General features: G+C 41.2%; 1 protein-coding gene and 1 long non-coding RNA gene across 2 annotated transcripts; one reads left to right on the top strand and one right to left on the bottom strand.

Moving 5' to 3' along the window:
• The first annotated feature begins 794 nt into the window (after nt 1-794).
• On the top strand, nt 795-20,295 carry ASMTL (acetylserotonin O-methyltransferase like). The gene is made up of 13 exons (XM_081001346.1): nt 795-991; nt 2,570-2,701; nt 3,182-3,229; nt 4,443-4,507; nt 5,493-5,554; nt 9,005-9,113; nt 12,397-12,811; nt 14,271-14,433; nt 15,087-15,268; nt 16,846-16,978; nt 17,862-18,005; nt 18,369-18,491; nt 19,923-20,295. The coding sequence occupies exons 1-13, from the start codon at nt 899-901 to the stop codon at nt 20,138-20,140; spliced, it is 1,887 nt and encodes a 628-aa protein (XP_080857472.1). The 5' UTR covers nt 795-898; the 3' UTR covers nt 20,141-20,295.
• LOC308474882 lies at nt 12,384-23,579 on the bottom strand. The gene is made up of 3 exons (XR_013984990.1): nt 23,489-23,579; nt 12,785-12,843; nt 12,384-12,498 (listed from the first exon to the last, which is right to left on the bottom strand). It is a non-coding gene; the product is annotated as an uncharacterized lncRNA (long non-coding RNA).
• Nucleotides 23,580-23,612: the final 33 nt, after the last annotated feature.

Below are 23,612 nucleotides of genomic sequence, written 5' to 3' on the forward strand. Positions count from 1 at the left end.
GATGTGGTGACGTCCGATACTGTGGAATAATTTCTTACTTAGATTAAGACCACTCTGTAAATTCATGGTGAGGGGGATCTTTGAGTCAAGAGGTTTCCCAGCTCCTTGGTTGCTTTCCTGGTCACCAGAATATCAATTATCCCTACTGTCGCTGGTCCCAAAGTAGACTCTTTTGAGATTCGCTGATTTTCATGTGCTATGGACTCATATTTGTTTGTAGATTTATAAAAGTCATCCACAGTACAAAGATTTTTCCTACACCTTCTCATGGGGATTCCTTCCCTTATAAAACGTGGGACTGAAAACATCCTGCATTCCAAAGCAGATTCCCAATTTGAACCCCCGAATGGGAGACCGCCCTCTTGTTCCAAACGTGGCTGGGGTTAGGTGGTGCTTATTTTCCAACTAAAGTCGTGTGTGCTTTGCTGTGGTTGCCTTGGAAGGAAAGCCCCCTCATTCTGCAGCAAGAACGGAATAAGGAACTGCTTAGTTGGAGACCACTAAGCCCAGTGCCACCAAGGGGCAGAAATAGAAAACAATGCCATGCTTAGTTGCTACGTTTTTAAATGCACCCCCACCCCCTTGAGATACTGTTGGTTGGTCTGTGTTTCAAACAGATCTTGCCCCTTATTTGCTCAATAATCTCTAGGGCACTTCCCCCCAGTCTACAAGGCATGAAAAACGTCTTTCCTAAACCAGAGCAGCAACAGCCGCCCATTGCGGGAAGGAAGGAGAGGTTGCTCTTTCCCTCCCCTCCGAGCAAACTGGGGAGGAGAGGCTGGAGGACTCCGCCCCTCGCCGCTTCCCCTAAGTGCGCCGCGATAAAGGCGCCGGCTGGCTCCCTCCTCTCCTCTCCGTCGGCTCGTCCTTCCCGCGGCCGTCCGGTCCCGCCGCAGCCATGGTCCTGAACCCCGTCATCGGGAAGCTGGTCCACAAGAGGGTGGTGCTGGCCAGCGCCTCTCCGCGCCGCCAGGAGATCCTCACCAACGCGGTGAGTGTGCCGCCCTGGCTGCGCGCCGGGGCAGCCTGTGCGCTCTCGCGGCTCCTGCGCCCCGCTTGGCACCGCCCGCCCCCCGGGTGGCCCTTGCCTTCCTTTCCGCCAGCGGGGCTGCTGCGTTTTGGGCGGCTGCACAGGTGGCGACTTCACGTGTAAGTTGCCTTGAGACGGTGGTTTGGAAGGCGATTGATAAATAACTTGTAATGCTATTAATAAACAACCCATCACTGCATATTGGCTGCTGGAAAAGCTGCACCGCTTGAATTCCTGCTTGCCAGGTTGACAGCTCAAGAGGGAGAGAGGGAGGGGACGCTGAGAATCCCATTGGCAGCCACTTTCTTCCCAACTATTTATCAGGAAAAAATAATACAAATCTGCGGTTCTGCTTCCCCCCACAAAAGTCTGCCCCCCCCCAACTAGTTCATTTTGTGGCAACCCTACTCTGAGCCAGGGCTTAATGTTCGCTCGCTCTCGCTCTCTCACACACAGCACTCTGCTTCTGGTCCTGGGAAGCAACAATGAAGTGCTCAGGATATATTAGTGCCCTAAAATCCTACTTGGCATGTGTTGGAGCCACTGCCCCAGCCACAAATAGCACATCTGTCCTTTGGACAAGCCTCTGTTTCAAAGGGGACAAAAAATTCAGACAAACCTTTGTGTCAGTTATTGAGGTGGGGATTCAAAAGCAAGTTCTAAAGAAAGGAGCAAGTTTTCAAGTTCATCTGGCTAAAAGTGCAGCGAGGAAATAAATGGATGTTCAGTGCAATGAAAAGTTCATGTCTGCAGCCTGTAAAATAGTTTACGAGATGAAATGAAGGTGCTATTGTGCAAGTTCACCATGGGTTGGACTCACACCCAGAATAGCAGGCTGCGCTAAAGACAGCTCCCACCCCCACAACATTCCAGGGGGGAGGGAAGGGGGGGAAAGACAGTGGCACAGAGTGCAATGAGATGGCAGGTCTTCAAAGGTACATTCAGTTCTCACACATTTTGAAGTCTTTGAAAGTACTTGATCCACTAGTTCAGCTGTGGAACTTGCTCCCAATGGAGGCTGCGATGGTCACCAATTTGGATGGCTTTAAAAGAGGATTAAGGGACCCGGGTAGCACTGTGGGTTAAACCACAGAGCCTAGGACTTGCCGATCAGAAGGTCGGCGGTTCGAATCCCTGGCCAATAAAGCGAGATGAGCGCCGCAACCCCAGAGTCGGCCACGACTGGACCTAATGGTCAGGGGTCCCTTTACCTTTAAAAGAGGATTAGACAATAGATCATGCAAGGATCCTGCTACATCAGGCCAATGGCCTTTCTAAGCCAGCATCCTGTTCTCACAGTGGCTAACCAGATGCCTGTGGGAAACCTGCAAACAGGATTTAAGCACAAGAGCGCTCTCCCCTCCCGTGATTTCAAGCAGCTGGTTTCCAACCATGCCTCCAGAGTCATGGAGATAAAGGCTTTCAGTAGCTGCTAGCCAGTTCAATAGTCCCTCCACCAGGGCCTTAAGCAGAGAACATCCACATAGCCTTCAAGTTTTGTAAGATTTATTGCTGAAATAACTTAAGTGTCTCTAACAGGGCCTCCGGTTTGAAGTTGTTCCCTCCTGGTTCAAAGAGACGCTTGAGAAGTCATCTTTCGCAGCTCCTTTTGAATATGCTGTAGAAACTGCAAGGCAAAAGGCACTTGAAGTGGCAAACAGAATGCATCTGGTAAGCCATATAGGGACCTCGTCTGAGACGATGCTTTAAAAAAGCTGTCAAACTCTTTGCTGTTGCAGTCCAGATCCCTACATCTTGGTTTATTGAACTTGGCTTATTAACCACGAACTATTTAACTACAGAAGTGCATGAGTGTTTGAGATGGAACATGCAAACAATTTGTTGTGTCCATGTGACATTAGGTTGACATTTAATCTATAGTACAGTAATACAGGAAGGCTTCCTGTTCCAGACAGTTGTGCACTAGTGACTGGACCAAGCAAGTGCCAAGTCGTCACAGAACCCCCTCATGTGACCCCTTTAGCATAACTGTTTTACTTAATGGTTGATGGGGAAAGCTGGATGCAGTCTAAATCAGTTCAATATTGCTTCTATTGTGCTGATTCCCCACTTGCTGTTTAATTTCCCAACTGTTAGTTTAAGCTATGGTTAAGGTGGAAAACTGAACAAAATGCATTTTTATTTTTTCAGAAACATCTTAGAACACCCGATGTCGTTATAGGGGCAGACACCATAGTGGTAAGTCATAGACACCAACAGCTGAAAATTAGAATCTCTCTAATTGGCAACTGTTATTTTATCAATACACGCAGATCCTGCTTTCACTCGCAATACAGAAATTCACTTATCCAAACAGAAAGAATTGTTCCCAAACCATGCGACACACCCCACTGATTCAGGTGTCCGAACAGCCAGAGTTTGCCACTTCCTTACTTGTTTGTGTTTTGCTGGTTGACGGCAATCATTTTGGGGCAGAAACCAAGGAGAGAGGGATGGGGGAGAGATCAGACAAATCAGAGAGCAGGAGGGATGGGACAAATCGGTTTTTCTTTTGTCTCTCTTTTGCTGATTGGCTGCAGCCAATAATGGAAATCGTCAGCTCGTCATGCAAACACTCACCTAATGAACAATTTCCTAGAAACACATTTTGTTCGGAAAGCGGAAGTTGCATGTACTTATAATTGCACGATAGAAATTGGGTATGCCAAACCATCCAGCCCAAGCTTCCATCAATGTGCTTTTTTTAACTCCAGGGTTTAAATAGCTCTTTCCTAGACTTCCTGCTTTTACTTGTGCATGGAATTAAACGCTTATCACCTGCAGTGTTTACTTTAAGCGCTTTGTACACAGACAGAAAGCAAAGTAGCTAATCATTAATATGTAAAAATATCCCAGGGTGAAAAGGAGTTTAAGTGGGGAAGGACTGTAGCTTGAGTTGTACAGTAGATACTGTATTTTTTGCTCTATAAGACTCACTTTTTCCCTCCTAAAAAGTATGGGGAAATGTGTGTGCGTCTTATGGAGCAAATGCAGGCTGCACAGCTATCCCAGAAGTCAGAACAGCAAGAGGGATTGCTGCTTTCACTGCGCAGCGATCCCTCTTGCTGTTCTGGCTTCTGAGATTCAGAATATTTTTTTTCTTGTTTTATTCCTCCAAAAACTAGGTGCATCTTGTGGTCTGGTGCGTCTTATAGAGCAAAAAATACGGCACTTTAAATGCAAAAAGTCCAGAGCAGGATAGTAAAAACTCCTGTCTGAAATGCTGGTGAACTGCTGCCAATAAGTGTCAACAACACTGAACTAGATAGGCCATTGGACTGACTTGGTATAAAGTAGCTTCCTATGTCCTTATTTCACCTCAAGTAGCAACTCTTCTATGGGAGAGAACTAGGCTTTCCCTTGACAAGTGTATGCAAATATACATATTTAAATATATTTATTTCCATTTCAGACAATAGAAGAACAGATTTTGGAGAAACCAGTGGACAAACAAGATGCATATAGGATGCTTTCAAAGTTTGTACTTCAAATCACTGCTTATTTCTAACCATGTTATACTGCCTTTGTTGGCCTTATTTGTGGATATGGAAATCAAATGAAAAATTACTTGATTGGGATATGCTTTTCATTTGCCCTTCATAAGAATGATAAGCATGTAGTTTCATTTGTTGGGGAAATAGGTAACTATTACAGTTACCTGCATTTCTTGTGTAGTTATTCCCACAGCTCATAACAGGCTAGCTCTGTTTCAGATTAATCTCTGGATCACTTTTAAAATCTGCTTGTCAAATACACCTGTGTGTGAATCACAGCAGGCAGGCTGTGATACATTTTTGTGAAAACATCAAGCTTTTATTTTAATCCATGCTTAGACCTACTGTTCTGTGTAATCAAATTGGACGTAATTTGACCATGGCTATTTATTGCATAGTTGAGTTTCCTATAAAAGTTTCTCTTGCCTAGTCACACATTAGAAGAGAACTTACCGATATTTTGTTTGTGTGCCACTTAGAGTGTTTCATGATTAAGTAGTTTATAAATCTAATTCTTCAAAACATAAAAAAGAGACCTCACGTCCGTCAGAGGCAATCAACCCCAAAGTATAGCACACCAATTAGTTTTTCTCACCAATGCTTTCTAATTTTATGTTTGTTTTTCATTTAGATAAGGGGAGAAAGGCATCATTTTGTGCCTGGTTCTCCTTGCCTTTTTCAGGTTTTCAGTAGTACTTCAGTTCAGAGGTAGCAATCAATGTAAACGCAATCCAGCCAAAGTCAAGCACTTTGAAGCCCCATTCAGTTCAGTGGGAGAATAAAACAGAATCAAAGTGAAGTGCCTAGCTTTGCCTGGTTTGTAAGGCTATAAAATTGAGTAAATTGCCAACATTGCTACATCATTCATAAATGAGCAGAATTTGTTTTTCAAACAAATTCAAGTGTTAGATTTCCAAGAAATTAGTGCAAATTGGCTGCAGCCTAAATATATCTGTTTTTCCTCGCAGGCTGAGTGGCAAGGAGCACAGTGTTTTCACGGGTGTCGCGATTGTTCATTGCAGCAGTAAAGGTAATTGGTAAGAATGAATACAGATGCTTGTGGCGAATCAAAGTCTCATTTGACCCTGTAGCTTACTTACTTGTCAGTGAAATCTTCCCCAACCCAGAAGCCTCCAAATGTTGTTGGGCTGCAACTCCCATTAGCCCCAGTCAATATGGCCATTAGGGTAAGGAATGATGGTATTTGCAGTCTAACCTCATTTGAAAGTCACCAAGTGGGGGACTTTAGTGTCTGCGTGCATCAGAAGACTGCAGGAGTTTGGCTTTTCTCTCTTTGTTCACACTGAGGAGTACATTGGGTGATAGCCAACTAAGTTTTACTCAAATTCAAATTAGTGAACATGACTGAGTTAAGTCCATTCATATTTCAGTGGGTCTGCTCAGAGTTGGATAGCATCCACTGTTTTTAGAGGACACCACTTTGGGATGAATGGAATTGCTTAGAAGAGCCAGTGTGGTATGGTGGTTAAGAGCGATAGACTCGTAATCTGGTGAACCGGGTTCGCTTCTCTGCTCTTCCACATGCAGCTGCTGGGTGACCTTGGGCTAGTCATACTTCTCTGAAGTCTCTCAGCCCCACTCACCTCACAGAGTGTTTGTTGTGGGGGAGGAAGGGAAAGGAGAATTTTAGCTGCTTTGAGACTCCTTCTGGTAGTGATAAAGCAAGATATCAAATCCAAACTCTTCTTGAGAATTCATTTTGAAGTGGGTGGATATCAGGCACCCCAGCCCAAAGGGTATGTGATGGCATCTCAGTGGCTTCTGTAGAGGCTTGTGGCATCTGCTGGAAGACACAAAAGGCTGGATTCAGGACGTCTGCTAGTGTAGTGGGACCCCATCTCCCCAAACCATGTGCCAACCCCAAAATTGACCCTGAAGGTCAGGAGAACTAACACAGTAACAGGCAAAATGATAACAAGCATTTTAAGTAGGTCTCAGATCTAGAAATAAATTGAATCTAACTAGAATAGAACTGGGCACTGTCAACTTCCTGTTCATAGTAAAACTCTTGGAGTTGCCCTTGCCAATTTGTTGCCTTGCTGGCTGTGACTCGGCTTGACAACTTCCATGTTGATTCTGCTTGCAAACATGTTGACATTCACACCGTGACCCAGTTTCATGTATTTATCTTTCCAGAAATTCCCAGTAATTAATCCCCTTTCCCCCAAATGCTGATCTCAATTGAAGGTCACTGAGGAGCATATGACTGATCAGGCAAAAGACAGTAAAGCCAACCTAGGTGATTATTTTGGCAAGGTGACATCACCCTTTATTTACTCCCCACTCACATGAACACAGTGGCAGTAAATCGCAGAATCAGATGTGATTGTAGGCAGACATCTTAGCAACTAGAATTGTTCCAGTGGCTGAAGGCAGCCCAGAAGCACCAAACAGAACGTGCAGTCAGTATCACTAGCATAAATCAGAATCTTTGCCTTTTCACAGCAACCTGATACAGTGGTACCTCGGGTTACATACGCTTCAGGTTACAGACTCCACTAGCTCAGAAATAGTACCTTGGGTTAAGAACTTTGCTTCAGGATGAGAACAGAAATCGTGCTCCGGCGGCGCGGCGGCAGCAGGAGGCCCCATTAGCTAAAGTGGTGCTTCAGGTTAAGAACAGTTTCAGGTTAAGAACAGACTTCCGGAACGGTTTAAGTACTTAACCCGAGGTACCACTGTACATGCATTCCCACTGAAAGTGTCTTGTTCCCATGTGCTATCCTTGCCCCTCAAAATAAAATGGAGTATTGTATTGTATTGTATTGTATTGTAGTGTATTGTATTGTATTGTGGCCCTGAATGTCTACTCAGGCAAATCCCATTGGTTAAGGAGATTTACTTTCAGGAAAATATGTATAGGATCATAGCCACAATGTTTGTCAAAACAGGGGATAAACTCCAAATCTCAAATCCAAACGAAGAGTCCTGACCAAAGGGGGTGGTTTAAAAATGTATGTTGCAGCACTGAAGAGTTTAAAGTCATATCATAGCCCCACAACAATAAAGTTGTATTTATTCATTTGTTTTCTGTCTTAAAGACTCAAAAGTGGCTTTCAGTAGTTTTTCCTTGGTCCTAATTTGCCTGCTCCCAAAAGGCTTTCCGGCTTAGGAAATCAAATGTTCTGTGGGATAAAAGAGGCCAAAGTAAATGAAAATGATGCAGCAACAAGCAAGCCGTAGCACTGATACAAAAATATATCTAATGGACAGTGCTCTTGCCAGGCAACCACCTCCGAAATTCCTAGTTGTGCATTAAAAGAGCTGCTGCATAATTGTTGTTGGTTTATATGGGGAACATCCCACAAGGCAGCCCAGGTCCAGCGATGCTGCTCCTTCTCCCAAAAGCGATAACGGTGACTGTTTGAGAAGGTGCTGCAGACTGGGCTGGGTGGAAAGCAAAGCTCAGTTCCAGGTCTGACAATGATAGTTTCTCTGGAGCTCTGCCCACGAGGCAGGTGGATTTTAACTCACAGGCCCTGCAATGGGCTTCTTCTCCAGCGGCAGCACCAAGAGTTTAGTGTTGACTGTTGGGAAACATGCTGTAGATTCTGGGTGGGGACCAGAACTGATTATCCGGATAATGATAACATTTCAACCTGAATAAGATTTTCTCTTTTTAATGCAAAACAAAGGCTAGTCTCCAAAGAGCTGCACAACTTATTTCACATGCCCAAAGGTTGGGTTTTTGTTTTTGTTTTGGAATTGTTTCTCAAAAATGAGCCCTCCATACCCAAAGGCTACCCATTAAAAAATAAAATAAAGAATGAAGCATGTTTTTGAAAGCAGTTTGTAATGTGCCTTTAGTTCAAAGGAGAGAGAGTCAAAGGCCTACTTGAGTATGCCTGATCCTGTGTAAAAGAGTTTGTAGTACAGCTGCCAAATATAACTTATCCCACTGTTTTGCATGTTATCCAATTTAAATGAGTAAGTGAGCCTTTGGAAAGCATGTTTTGTTTTTATTAAACTACGCATGCTGGTACTGAGGAACATATAAGTTAACGCCAAATTATGATGTTCCTTCAGTCTGTAATAATGTTTACAACATGCTTCGCTTCCACTATCATTTGCACCAATCTATCCTGCAGCTATTTAGCTCATTGTATATTGCTGCTGCCTCCAGAATGTTAACAAAGATCTGCACTGCAGATCAGTACAGAAGAACATCCTTGACTTGAAGGGCAAGAGAAATATAAAGACAGTTTTCAACAGATTGCATCAAATGCCTCACCAATATTTAGAGGGATATTTATAAACTAGCATCTCATTTTATTGAAGTAACTGGAAACACATTTATATGTAGAAGATCCATGTATTCATTGCAGCATAATTTGGATTTGAATTTGGAAATGCAGGCCTACTGACTGCAGTGTAACGTATTCATAATAAAAATGCTTTAAAACTGCTGGTGCTCATCAGATATGTCATTTTTTTTAACCAGTGGTTTTTATTTTTCTAGATAATCAGCTAGAGACTGAAGTCACAGATTTCTATGAAGAAACCAAAGTTAAGTTTTCTGCACTCTCCGAAGAACTCTTATGGGAGTATATTCACAGTGGTGAGCCCATGTAAGCACAATAGTTGGGAGCGGATTTGAATGCAGACCTAATCACTCTAGATGGCTTGTTGTGTGGGAAAACTGGCTGTTTGTGTAGCACATGAAACAAAAAGGGAGTTTAGTCTGGGAATATGTAACATTTCATAAAATAATATGTTTGGTTTGTCATCTAGCAAGAGTGAGAGGGAACAGTTTTGGATTTTGAGGGTGAGGGCAGGAAAGAATTTGTAGCAGAATTCAAAGGCCTACTATATGTTAAAAAATGAATGTGGAAAACAGGATATATCAAAAGCATTTGTTTAGTCTGCATCATAGATATAACACTGTTATCAAGACAACCAGTCTCTCTCTCGTTCTCCTTTTTTTTTATCTTGAGGAAAACTGGATTTGTGCGTTTGATGTTTCAGCTTTGCAGACATACTTTAGTTGTATGTAACAGTCATACAGGGGCGTAGAACAAATTGCCAAAAACATAGGTTCTCCTGAAGAATAACCACATGTGGCCTGAAAATCAAAGTGAAGAGGAGTTTGCCCCCCATCCTTCCTAAATGTTACCCTGTGCATTATTAAACATGATTTGAACATCTAGGCCAGGGCTAGATCTTTTGGAGCCTGTGGGTATTATTATTATTATATTTATTTATTCCCTGCCTTTTTTCCTGACGGGACTCAAGGTGGCTTCTCTCTCTTGGGTTATTCTTCCACCAGTCACACACATACTTCCTTTTTCTGTGGGGTTTAGGTGAAAGTCTCATCCATTAGAATTAAAAACGAACCTGTTGAAATTCCCTGATTTTTCAAGGTCCCCCAAAAACCAACATCACATTGGATGATGATTTTTAAAAACTACTTTGAGGGATACAAGATGCCCCATCCTGACTGTAGTTTTCCCTTCTGTATCAAAGGCCTCTGAGTTTTTGGAGACATCACAGGGAACTGCTTTAGGAAGGCAGGGAGCTCAGAATTCCTAGTGCCTGTGAACACCTCACTTATGTTGGTGTCTGCGTGTCATATCTAGGTGACTAAAAAAATGAGATGCAAATGGCTGCTAACTAAGCTTTAGGTATCGCCATTTTTGCCGGTGGGAAATTCTGATTTATTTATTTTTAGTGCTCAAACTAGCATGTTTTTAAATCTTTGTTGAGAGCATGTGACTGATCAGACTTGTGTCATTTGCATAGTAAATGCTAGGGATTTTTAGGATGAACTTCAGTCTTGCAACCGAGAGAGATGTTTAGACTACAGATGTTCAGGCCTTGATCTTTCTGTGCAAATCAATACGCAAATGCTGCCCTGGCACAGTGTTTGGGAGGGATTGGTGATGGATTTAGCTGATTCCCTTCCTGTCAGGATTTTGTGGCTTGCCCATAATTAAACTTGTGTGCTTTGGACAGGTCAAAAGTTCATGAGATCTCAAAATGAAACAGAAGTCAATCAGCCTTTAAAGGGAATGACCCAAACCCTCTGGGTTTAGAAATCAGCCTCAGCATGGGACATTAGGGCCTTACAGTTCTGTCTGCCTGACTAGAACAAAGGGGGGAAAGTCTTTTGCAACAAGAATTTAGGCAAGCTTATGTGTTCTCCACAACTGAATTTATTTTTAGATGACTGTGTACCGTTTCTTCTCCTTTTGTGAGCAGCGGAAAAATCCAAAGGGCTTCCTGGATTTATTGCCTTCCATTAAGAGTAATGAAAGTGTGTACTGAAACTGATTTCTCTACTCCTCTAGCTTGTATCACCCCATCCGGCACAGATGTAAAAATAGATGTCTGCTTATGTATGTGGATATGAAGCAGAAATTGGGGGGTTCTTAACACAACATTCTTCCTTGAAGGAGAAAGAGAAACAAGCCACACATACTTCTAGAACACTATTACTCTGCTCTTCTTTTCTTAAGCAGTTAACATGCCAGCTAACAGCGGCATTACTTTGCTGAAGCAGAGTTCAGTGGCACCTTTAAGACATGTTGTTTAGATGCTACATTGGCCCTTGGGTTTTGCTGAGCCTGCTAGTCACTGAGCAGGGAATTAGAAGCATTATACAGCAAATCCAGCATTTTGAATTGTGCCTAGAAGGCTATAAATAGCTGTGAAAACCCTGTATACTATCACGCCACAGATGCATTCTTAATTAAGCCATTTGACTGTTTTCTGCATCTGGGATCTTGAAGGCTCCATATAGTATTATGGGTTGGCAAAGAGTCATAATGAATGTCCTAGGTGCTCTTGTTGTCACAGAGTTGCTGAAGTTAACCAGGTTCAGACCTGGTAGTAGTAGTAGTAGTAGCAGCAGCAGTAGCAGTAGTAGTAATACTATACCACAGATTTGACTGGGTTGCCCCAGCCACTCTAAGCAGCTTCCAGTAAAATATAAGAACACAATAAAATGTCAAATATCTAAAACTTCTCTATACAGGGATGCCTTCAAAGGCCTTCTAAAAGTCATAAAGTTATTTATCTCCTTGGCATTTGATGGGAAGGTGTTCCACAGGGAGGGCACCACTACCAAGAAGGCCCTCTACCTGGTTCCCTGTAACCTCACTTTTTGCAATGAGCCAGAAGACCCTTGGAGCTGGACATCAGTGGGAGTGGAGACACTCCTCTAGGTATACAGGGCCGAAGCCATTAGGGTTTTAAAGATCAGCACTAACACTTTGAATTGTGCTCAGAAACGTACTGGGAGTCAATGTAGATCCTTTAGGACTGAGGTTATATGGTCCTGGCGGCCGCTCCTAGTCACCAGTCTAGCTGCCGCATTCTATATTAGTTGTAGTTTCTGAGTCACCTTCAAAGGTAGCCCCACATAGAGTGCATTGCAGTAGTCCAAGCGGGAGATAACCAGAGCATGTACCACTCTGGCAAGACTAAGCAGGCGGGCAGGTAGGGTCTCAGCTGGCATACCAGATGGAGCTGGTAGACAGCTGCTGTGGACACAGAATTGACCTGTGTCTCCACGGGCAACTGTGAGTCCAAAATGCAACACTAGTTCACGAGTCCCAGAAGGCTTTAGACATGTTTTTCATAAATGGCTGCCCCTTACGTTACCTGAACTGCTTTCGAACTCAAGGGAAGTGTCAAACAGTTTCATGGTTGGGTCAACTTCACAATGAAAATACAAGACAAAAAATCCACTGAGCATAAACTCTTTATTTGGTTCTCTATATTTTCAGATCCTGGACAAAATGTTTAGCTTTTGAAATACGTAATGCAGAATAATGTCTAGGTGAAACTAAGATATCCAATCCTTTTCCATCCAAGTGCTGCTTCAATTTATTTTTTAAACTTTCTCTCTAGGGACAAAGCTGGAGGCTATGGGATCCAGGCACTTGGGGGAATGTTAGTGGAATATGTTCACGGAGACTTCTTGAACGTGGTGGGGTTTCCTTTGAATCGCTTCTGCAAAAAGTTAGCAGAATTATATTATCCACCCCCAAAGCACACTATCCATCACATAAAGCATGACTCTATCCCTTCAGTAGAGACTTTTGAGATTCTAAGTGATGGGGAATTTGAGTCTTCAGATAACCACACACAGTTTGAAGGTGCTAAGAAGCGAAACGGCGGTGGAGTCCCCCACAGCCTGGAAAAGTGCATAAAGAGCAGTCATTCTTGCAACACACCTATGGAAAGTCAGAATGGTGTAATAGAAAATGCAACGCAATTCCCAGCTAAACTCACTCACCTTCTGGATGGCTTCAGAGCATCAAAGGTAACCCATCTTTTGTTCTTTTGTATATAGATCTGTAAAAAAAGTTTTTGTTAATTTTATGGAATGTGGCACCTGTGGGCTTGGGGAATGTGCCTGCATTTTAATGACAATAACCTGAGCTCCAGACACCTTGAAATCAACAGGTTTTATTCTGTTTGTACAGGTTTGTCCATTAGGATACAATGAATTTTTAGTGAACAAGAGTATGTTTACAGTTGCAGTTCTTTATATGCTGGTTCTTACATTTCTTAGTGGCTCAAATACTTGGTCAAGGGTAAATAAGAGATCTTTTGTGAAGATCTGAAAGCAGCCTGAGATGTTTGTAAATACCACTACAAAACTCTCCATCTGTTGCTGCAAATGGGAGGTGGCTGTTGACACGACATAGACTCAGTGCCCTAACTCATCATTGCTATACCCAGTGTGGGCTCTCTTCTCTCTTCTCCATTCTCCTACCCTACCTGGAACTGCAATGAGGTAAACTGAAGCTGGTCATTAATTTTTAAGAAAAAGTTGAAATTATCACTTCTCTCCGCTTGGTTGTTGGGCAAACCATCATATATTGCCCAAGTCTATTGCTGCAAGTCTCAGATTCAATCCCCTGCTTATCCAGAATCGGATGGAAGGTGATGTGAAAGACTTTTGCCTGAAGTCCTGAGCCCCTGCCAATCAGAATAGACAATTCTGGACAGATAGAAAAAAATTGTCTGACCTTGTTATACCAGGCAGCTTTGGTACAGAATGAAAAACCAATTGGCATCTACTGACTCACTCACAACTGCCTCATAGTTAAAAATCCCTTTATAGACCTCTTGTTTCTCTTTAAAAATATATCTAGATTCTTCTGTTGTGAATGCTTGGCAACTACACATGTTTTTGGATACCCTTAGTATTCAGCAAGGTACATTTTTAGATTAAAATTCAGCATTAAAAACGTTAAGCGGCCATGAAGTCTTGTGAACAGGTGTCTGTTTCAGCCAAGGCTAGCAACCATCATTTCCTCTGTAATATCCTTACCGTGGCTTGTATTTTGGATGGAAGTTCAGCTGCTGAAATTTGTTACTGATCACGACATCCAAGAGATTATGGGAGACAAACAGTAGTCACTTGAAAACCAGAATATGTGGACCTGTTTACTGATTTTTCTTTCACTGTCACCTCTGTCAGTTCGTTCTGGTTTTTTGATAGATAACCAGAACGAACTGACAGAGGTGACAGTGAAAGAAAAATCAGTAAACAGGTCCACATATTCTGGTTTTCAAGTGACTACTGTTTGTCTCCCATAATCTCTTGGATGTCGTGATCAGTAACAAATTTCAGCAGCTGAACTTCCATCCAAAATAGTGTAGCCCAAAGTGGGGCTGGAGCAGCTAACCCAGGCATTGATGTGACTTAGTAGCTTATGGATTGCCTTGATTATTTTTTCTTTTAGTAATCAATGTATATTTCATGTCCGCAGGCTTTGTTTGTGGCATCTAAGCTGAAAGTATTTGATATTCTGAAAGATAAGGGCACCTTGACAGCTATGGAAGCTGCTAATAAACTTAAAACCTCGGTGTGTGGCACAGAAAGATTACTTGATGCCTGTACTTCTCTTGGCCTATTGGACAAGAACCATCTAGGTGAGCCTTCTTCTCTAAAACATTTGGGGGTGCGGAAAGAAAAGGAACTTGTAGCAGGACCTTAATGCAATTGGATTGTTGGCTAGACTATGGGCATATGTAACGGAGAAGAACAAAAAAGTGTGTCTAGAGAAATGAGTCAAATATGATTTCCTGATTAACTTAGCACAGCCTTAGAAAAAGCAACACTTAAGGCCAAACTATTCTGGTGTCTGCGACTCCCTTTTTTATTTTTAAGGGGTTGTATTTCCTACCCCAGTGCTCAAAATATTTTGGACCAACACTTTGGTCAGTGTGAGTATGTCCTGTGGGTAGAAGTGCCTGTCTGTCCCTGGGACACTTCCCATGCTTCCACTTGCACACTACTGCACTCAGGTTGAACTTTGTCATTTGAAAACAATGCATTTTTAGGGCTGCAGTGTCGTTTTCTTAACATCACATTGCATCTTTCAGTGGCAAGGAAATGTGCAAACTGATTATAAGAAGCAATTATAATATTGGGTTTAATTAAATTCTTTACTGAGCTGTGCCGATCTGTGGAAATCAACTGAGCTGTGAAACCCTTGCAGCTGGTTAGGTTTAGCTTAATGAATGGAAAAAAGAGACACTGAGGAAAAATAATACGGATCTTGCAAAATTCTCTGTCTTCAAAGGTTACAGCAATACAGATATGGCAAATTTATATCTAGCATCAGATGGCGAATGTTCACTTCATGACTACGTTCTCTACTGTAATGACCACACATGGCCTCTGTATAAACATTTGGAGTTGGCAGTCAAAGAGGGGACTCCGCTGAACCAAATATTTGAGAAGAAAGCAGAAGATTGTATTCAGGTAGTATAGAATCCACGCATTCTTTATATACAGCTTTGGTTTAAAACATTACATGCTTTGGAGATGGTCACTACTGGGCAAGTTTAACTTTCATTTTTTGATTGTGAGCTGCCACAGTATGCTCAGGAATTCATTTTTTGAAGAGCTGGGTGCCTATAATGCAACTGGGGTGCCTGTTGTGATGGAAAATTTCTTTGAGCCAACAGAGCTATCCATAAGAAGAAAAGGGAAGGTGGCAATTTTTGTCAAGTCCCTCTTCCCATTCAGCTCTCCTCACCACCTGCCCTGGTGTATGCTCTCCCAAACCTCCAGAGCTGATGCTCAGGGCATGTGCAGGGAACTGTAGCAGGAACAGCGGATCTTTGAAGATCACCTTAACCCATTTCACCTACAAAAGACTACTGAATTAAATAGCTTTCTGTCAGAGGAGGCACACAAATTGGATACAGTCTACAGACCAATTACACAAAATATTCAGAGTTAACCAAAGTGTGTGTGTGTGTGTGTGTGTGTGTGTGTGTGTGTGTATTATTAGATTATATTGCTACACATTTTAATACTGGCAGCCATCAAATGGGCTCTTCACACACACACACACACCCCCGCCCAGTATAGTACCATAAAGGCTGGTATATGTTAGTTTGCTAATGCAAGCAAAGTTTCTATCTATCTATTAATAGAAAACTGTCAAAAAATAATCCCAAAGTCCTATGCTGGTAAGGTTTAAGCAGTGGACAAATAAATGCTTTGTGTAAACCACTGTAGTAGTTAAATTGAGAAAAATACCTGACTCTGAATACAAGCTAAAATCAAGAATTCAATGTCAGATCCTAAAATTACTATGATCTGCAAACTATTTCCCTCCATCAGTTATTTGGAGCGCTTGGGCAATGAAGTGGAGTCCTAGCTTAGTTCTTACTGAGGTGGGAAACTTTGTTGGGCTGTACCACTTCTGCCCATCACATGGTAGAATGCCCCCTCCTGTATAACAGAAAACAAACCACCTGTGTTTATAGTACACAGACATGTTAAGGAGATCTTCTTCTCCCTGTCATCTAGTTCTTAAGTGTGGAAGGAAGTTTTATATGGAAGATCATTCAAAACCATAGGAATTCCAGAAACACTCTGGGCTCATTCTTACTTTTTCCAAATGAATTTTATTATAATTACCAACAAAAATTTTATTTACATCATAGTAAATTATCAGCAGCAGCAAATAGTTGTGTGAGGCAATCCTAATGTTATATATAGTGAATTTCGTGAACACTGTTTTCTGACATGATCCAGAGAGTAGACTTTCTGTTCTGCTTTCTATTGACATTGTCTTCATAATAATCTGAAATGTTTGAATTATCACTCTTAAATTGTGAAGGAAACTCACTTTTGTTGTCATATTAAGATTAATAAAAATAAATATGACATTTCTCTTTTGTGTGGTGTGGCTATGGCTATTTCTTTTTTAGGATGAAAAAGCAGGTAGTTTTCAAGGTGTGTTTTTTAATACCTCTGCATATGTTCTGTTTATATCCTAATTCTTTTGAATGAGTCTAGAAACTTTGGTCTGCTCTGTTTTTAAGGATTTCTGTTGCCAAACTACAGAGGCGAAGCAACGTTTTATGAGTGCCATGCACAGCATTTCCAAACTAACAGCAAGAGATGTAGCCGTGGCTTTTGACCTTTCACAGTTCAGAGCTGCGTGTGATTTGGGAGGTAGGCATTCCAACATCTGGGTGCATTGATGGAAAATTTCATTATAATTCCTGTTGTCATTGAATATGTAATTCTCTGTTATTTGTTTCCTCTTGGGTATCCTTCCTTATAACTTTGGTCCTATTATAAGCGTTGAACTTCAAAGAGAATCCGTGGAATAGATAAGAAAACTCTCTTTGTTTTCTTGTGGGTGTAGTTAAGCCTGTTCATGGTTCACTTAGGTAAATTTTAAATGCAGACTTAATGGTGGAATATCAAAGTACATATGAAGCTACTGAGATGGAAATGCAGTTATTACTTTCTAGAATTAACAGCAAATTCATAGCAGTTTGGAACAGCTGAGTGTTGGGAGTACATTTTTTGTTTTCCGAGAGAGTGGTCAAGATCTTTCTTGGAAAATCTTAGAGCCTGACAACCACTACAATGGTATCTCGAGTTACATACGCTTCAGGTTACACACTCCGCTAACCCAGAAATAGTGTTTCAGGTTAAGAACTTTGCTTCAGGATAAGAACAGAAATTGGGCTCCGGTGGCGCGGCAGCAGCAGGAGGTGCCATTAGCTAAAGTGGTGCTTCAGGTTAAGAACAGTTTCAGGTTAAGTACAGACCTCTGGAACAAATTAAGTACTTAACCCGAGGTACCACTGTATAAGCAAATCTCAGTGGTTGAGGATGTTATGATCCATACAACCAGCTTAAATGCATTTTCTCACTTCTAAAAGAAAATACTGGTATGTGAAAGCATCTTGCAAGTTTTATAATTAGGCAGATTTTAATAGCTACTGCTGGGTAAGCACTGAGTGCTAATATCATCAGAAGTAAGTTTTAACTAAATGAGGAACTAAATACAGGAGCTATTGTGATAATATTTTGCTCTCTTTAGGTTGCACTGGAGCTTTAGCTTATGAGCTGGTCCATATCTACCCAGAGATGAGTGTCACGGTATTTGACCTTCCAGAAATCATCACGAGTGTCTCCAGCTGTAAGCCGTCAAGACAAAACCCAGCTCAGGTTTCCTTCATGTCAGGTAAACATACCTCTTAGGTACAGTGTGTATAGAATCTTGGCATATGTGGATACAAATGAGGCTTATCACGGCAGTTTGTATGTTGAGTCATCTTTGCTTCCTTGAATACTCAGTTTCTTGTGAAAGTATTATTGGTAAAGAATATATGTGATGAACATTAGTGTTAAAGGGCTGCTTATAACATATAGGGTGATATTCAACCAAGTTTAACTTAGAGTAGGTCCACTAAAATTAATGAACATGACTGTTAGATCTGTTTCAAAAACTGACTTGATATTTGGGATATTGATGTGTATATAAGGCTGCTGAGATGAGGATTTGTTCATTCGTTTCAGAACTGATGAAAATGCATTTTTCAAACAGGTGACTTTTTCAAAGATGATCTTCCAAAAGGAGATCTTTATATACTTTCACGAGTTCTACATGACTGTTCAGAGGAGAAGATTTCCACACTCTTTAGCAAAATATATGCTGTTTGCAAGCCAGGTAAGATTTGACTGCTCCTTCCCCTTTTCCTTTGTATTAGTATATCATGAAATAAGTTTATTTTAGCACATAATAATAATAATAATAATAATAATAATAATAATTTATTATTTGTACCCTGCCCATCTGGCTGGGTTTCCCCAGCCACTCTGGGCAGCTTCCAACAAAGATTAAAAATATATTAAATACTAGTGAAAAGGGTCATTTCCCCAAAGACTGTGCAAAATTAAATATTGAAGAGAGTGTAAGGTGGCTAATACATGTGCCACCTCTTGTCTGTGTTTCCCCCTATAATGTTTAACTTCACACAGAGGCTCTGGGGAGAATTGTCCCTTTCACTGTAAAATTGCAGTAAGTAGTGTATCAAAGGACAATTGCAAACATGTAAAAGTTGAATATTAGCTCTTAAGAACTATTAACATCATTCTAATGGCAGTTTTGATTAGAGCTTCACAGAATGGTTTTAAAGTACATCCTTGACATATCTTAAGTTGCAGTCCTGTGCACACTTATCTGCAAATGAAACCAGTAGGACTTCTGTTAAACACACCTAACTTTGTGCGTTGCATATTTTGTCTTCTCAAAAAACGAAAAAGAAAAAGTGGAGTGGTTACAATGCAGGGAGATCACTTGCTTTCTCCCCCACCTAAAAAAAATAGGGGGGGGGGAGGTATATCTAGACATGGTGATGTAGACTCCAGAGCTGGAAAGGAGACAAGTACAGTCAGTAACTAAAGCAGGTTTTTACTGCCCTACCACAGTGTGGTGAATGAAGGAATGAATGTGATAATGAAGCCTTATATCGCTGGCACTTTATTATTTTTAATTTCAACGTTAAACGTTAAAGGCACTGGAGTGTTACATTACAAAGCAGTCGGTCTCTTGAATCAAGAACAATATATTTAAAACTAAATTTTCATGTAAAAGAAAAAAGTTAGGGTCTGTGTCATCACCAAAGACAGTGATGCGTAAATGTAAACAGATAGCAATGTAAATTTTGAGGAATGTAAATTGTAAGCACATCCCCCCCCCCCGCTGCCCACAACAATTAAACAGCTGTAGGGAATCAGGATTTTCCCACACTAGGGGTCCAGGTAAAAATTGAGGAGTGGGATGAAGCTGCTATTGGCGCAGGGGAAAGGGTTGAATTCCCTACACACACACACATACATACATGAAGCAATCCCAGTCCTGGTGAGACTCTTTCCTGCAGCAGTTGCTCTTTTTAGTTCAAACGGCACATTTCTAGTTTAGCTGTACAAACACCTCTAGTCAGATAGAGCAACTTTAGGAAAAGATACGAATCTCCTGACTCTTAATAAAATAAATTAAAAACCTTCCTGTAGAGCAAGAGAAGACAAAATGCTAACTTGAAGTTAGAAATTTGTAACTAAACGGTGTTGTTGCTTTCTTTCTTTCCTTTAAATGCAGGTAGTGCTTTGCTGGTAGCAGAAATTGTGCTTGATGAGAAACGAACAAGCCCTGGTAGAGCTGTCCTGCAGTCCCTTAGTATGACGGAAGGCAAGCAAAGAACTGGCTTGGAGTATAAACAGTTATTGGAGAAACACGGATTCACCAATGTTCAGATTAAGATAACAGGAAACCTGCTAGATGCAATTTTGTGTTTTAAGAAAACATCTACCCATTAAATTAGATGGAGCAAGTAATTTGATTTACTGTCACCATCAGCTGGAATTAGTATAGATGTTTCTGTTTTGGGGTTGCACTAATGGTTGTCATATTACAGTTTGAACTATGCATAAAAGCTTGTCCTATTTTGTTGATTAAAACAGTACTAAGAAAATCCGGTGACCTATTTTTTTCCCTATCTGGGAAATGCATTGCTTGCCCCTTTATATAATTGATGGCAATTTAGTTTCAAATCAGTGCTTATTTTTTCTTACCACGTGCCCCTTGCAACCACTCTTTAAAACTCAGGAAACATCAAGGAAACAAGAGAGAACAAACTGTGCATAAAGCTACAGTTCCACTAACTTCAGCGGGACTACTATGTAGTTTCTCATGCAATCTGTACAGCAGTTTTTGAAAGGGATAGGTGTTCATTCAGGGCTGTATCAGATATTGTCTGTCTGTGCAAGGTTAAATGTGGCACAGAAGAAGAATCCAATGAAAAGTAGCACTAGCAGAAACTTGTTCCCCAACAGATTGTGAAATCTATTGTGCAACAAAGTTGCCAACAACCAGATCACACATTCTCTTATGCAGCAATGTTTCACTAGTGCAGTGTTTCTCAAACTTGGGCTCCCTAGTTGTTGTTGGACTACAACTCCCACCATCCCTTGCTAGCTGGACCAATGGTCAAGTATGATGGGAGTTGTAGTCCAACAACAGCTAGGGACCCAAACTGAACAGGTATAAGTGACTTAGCAGTTGTCTGTGAACATTCTTGCTAGGTTCAGTGGGCATGTAAGAGAAACTACATCCATATTTGGAGTGGGTCAGCATGGAATAAAACTTCATACCATAAAATATCCCACTCCATTTCAGTAATGACATCAAAATGTGTAGATGGAGGTGGGTGATGAGGCCCTCCTCTCTGATCCAGAATAATTTAGTTAAATAACACTTCAATAAAAAACATGAATACATATCTCTTTGATTTTTTAAAAAATGTCTTTTCAGAGAACTTGAAATGAATTCAATCAAATGTTCTCAGTGCAGTATTCCTTCCCAGTTCTCTGTCCTAGGAAGCTGTATAGAGAAATGACCGTTTTTATTTAAAACAATAGGTATAAATTGCTTTCTAGATCTGCCAAAACAATTTGTGGCTAGTTCTATTGTTTTGTGGGTTTCAAAATATGCTTATATACACAGTTTACTTTGCTAAAATTGACTGGACTGGGGTTTTTTAGGGGAGGCATGCAAGTTTTCTCTTTGACCTCTGGTTCACCCCCTGAACCATGCTATACAATCGTTCAGAATACTATCTCCTCTCATCAGATAAAAGGAGGGAAGAGAGCTACTCAAAGCTCACTATAGTAACTTTCCAAAGACTATCAGCAGGTGAGTTACAGATTTTTATTTTCTTGAGCTAATCTTGAAACCATAAATACAAAGCATTAGCAAAGTTCCTTCATACAACATGCAATGTGCAGAGCAAAGGTCTCCCTGATGAATCAGACAAGGAACACTTTATATTGTAACAATTTAATTTGCATTTCAACCATAGAAAATTTCTCCTGAAAGGTTTTTTGTTTTGTTTTTTACATTGTGTTTCCTCTCTGTGTGCCCTCATGTTCCACATGCAACTTATATATCCAGAATGTTTGGTGGTACTTGTTTGTTTAATCTATTTGTCAAAAATTTAGTTCTTATTCCTTTTAAGATTGTTCAAAGATATCTAAAATGAAATTTCCCAATCAGTGTGTTAACAATTTAAGTTCCAAAAATGATTTATTACCATATATTTGCATAACCATTTCTGAAATAAAAAACGAGCCTCCTGATATTTTTACTATTAATACAAAAGGAGTCACTTTCATTCTTTGAAAAGCACTGTGAAATTAGTGAAACTATAAAGTATCATTGTTTACAATTAGCCTATTTTTAAATTTCCTCCTTTTGAAATCACTTAATCATTTCACTGTTAGTGCTAAGTAACAGTCAAAGTATCAATTCATAGTCTCAACAAATCAACAGTTTTTGATATATTGTTTTTACCTAGGCAAGTTTACTCAGAAGGTCCATTGAGTTAAATGAGACTTTTTCTTGGTAACTGCAGCTTTCAAATAAAAAGGTTGTTTAGTAGTTTGGCTGCAATCCTGTATTATTTTCTAGTTATGAAGTCCCATAAAACCAATGGTACGTCTGAATAAGGGTTTTACAAAAATTTGTGAAAGCAAGCTAACAAGTGAAAATGATAAAGCTTAAGCCAAGCCCATCTGCTGATGAAGATAAAGTACATGTGCTTAATTAAAAATAGTAAAGGAGAATCTAACATTACATGAAACTTTGAACCATCCCAGCTTGTGGGGTGGGGTGGAAATCACAGCTCAGTAAAGCAGTAACTGTCAATGTGAATGTGTACATATTTTAATATGTAAAAACAAAGTCCTGCAGTATCTTAAAGTCTACAAAGACGCATGCCATGACAATAAATCTATTAGTCTTCTAGCTGTGCCTCCAGACTCCCTTGTTTTGGCTGCTACAGACTAACAGGCTGGTCCTCTGGAATATATAAGGAAACATTACATACAAAAGGGAGATATCCAAGGACTTGCAACAATTATATATGAAACTGCAGTGTTTCATAAGTGATAACACTGTAATCTTTCTACCCTTCCCTGTCATGTCCTGTTGAAACAGAAGCTGTCAGGCCTCAGCACTGTTTGCAGTGTAATATTAATAGTATGGGACCATAATCTAAAACGGATGAAATATACGGATAGACTCTACAAAGCAATTAAACCGCCAAACTGTCATGCACAACGGAGTCTACTAACATTAGGGATTTCAGAGTGCTTTTCTTCAATGCATTTAGAACCCATTTCAACTTTGCTCGTTTAGGCCACAGGATGAAGTTACCTCCAATCCAGGTTAAAAGAGTCCTGATAAAATAACCCACGATAACCAACTGGGTGAATTGCTGGCACAGCAAGCCCAATGCGGAATCTTTTCCCGACCCAACGCACATCGGGTACACTAAGTCCCGGCGAGTTCAATGGGATTGACATCTTGAATTTGGTGCTGCAACCTCGGGGCATAGCGGGGATCAGGCCCGAGTCAACATGAGCCGGGCCTGACTTCGTGCCAACTCACTGACACAACGGCCCATGCAGTCCGCGCTTCCGCCCCCGGCAGCAAAGCACTTGGAGCGCTCACACGTGCACTTTACACGGGAGTACGTCCGCTGTAACTCCCCCTCGAGCCACAACGGGGATATAGCTCCAACGAGGACTGCAGCCCAGTCATAACACCCACCAGGGTCCGCCATTCCAATTTAATAAAGAATGATGATAATAATAAATTCACTCAACAGCTCTTCATGGGCGGGTTTCCTGGGCAAAGGAAGCGCGTCAGGAGGCCGCCTCTTCCTCCACCGGCGTCTGCGAGGCCGCGGATCCCTCCTCCTTGCGGCTGACCCGCCAATGGAGCCCGGCG

The sequence above is a fragment of the Podarcis pityusensis genome, assembly GCF_964106645.2.
Source record: "Podarcis pityusensis genome assembly, chromosome: 4".
NCBI lineage: Eukaryota > Metazoa > Chordata > Lepidosauria > Squamata > Lacertidae > Podarcis > Podarcis pityusensis.

Excerpts from the sequence above, each read along its gene's own strand:
- ASMTL (XM_081001346.1), top strand. The coding sequence starts at position 899 with ATGGTCCTGAACCCCGTCATCGGGAAGCTGGTCCACAAGAGGGTGGTG. Across the intron at positions 18,006-18,368 it reads TCAGGTTTCCTTCATGTCAG|GTGACTTTTTCAAAGATGAT; the intron begins GTAAACATACCT and ends TTTTTCAAACAG. Across the intron at positions 18,492-19,922 it reads ATATGCTGTTTGCAAGCCAG|GTAGTGCTTTGCTGGTAGCA; the intron begins GTAAGATTTGAC and ends CTTTAAATGCAG.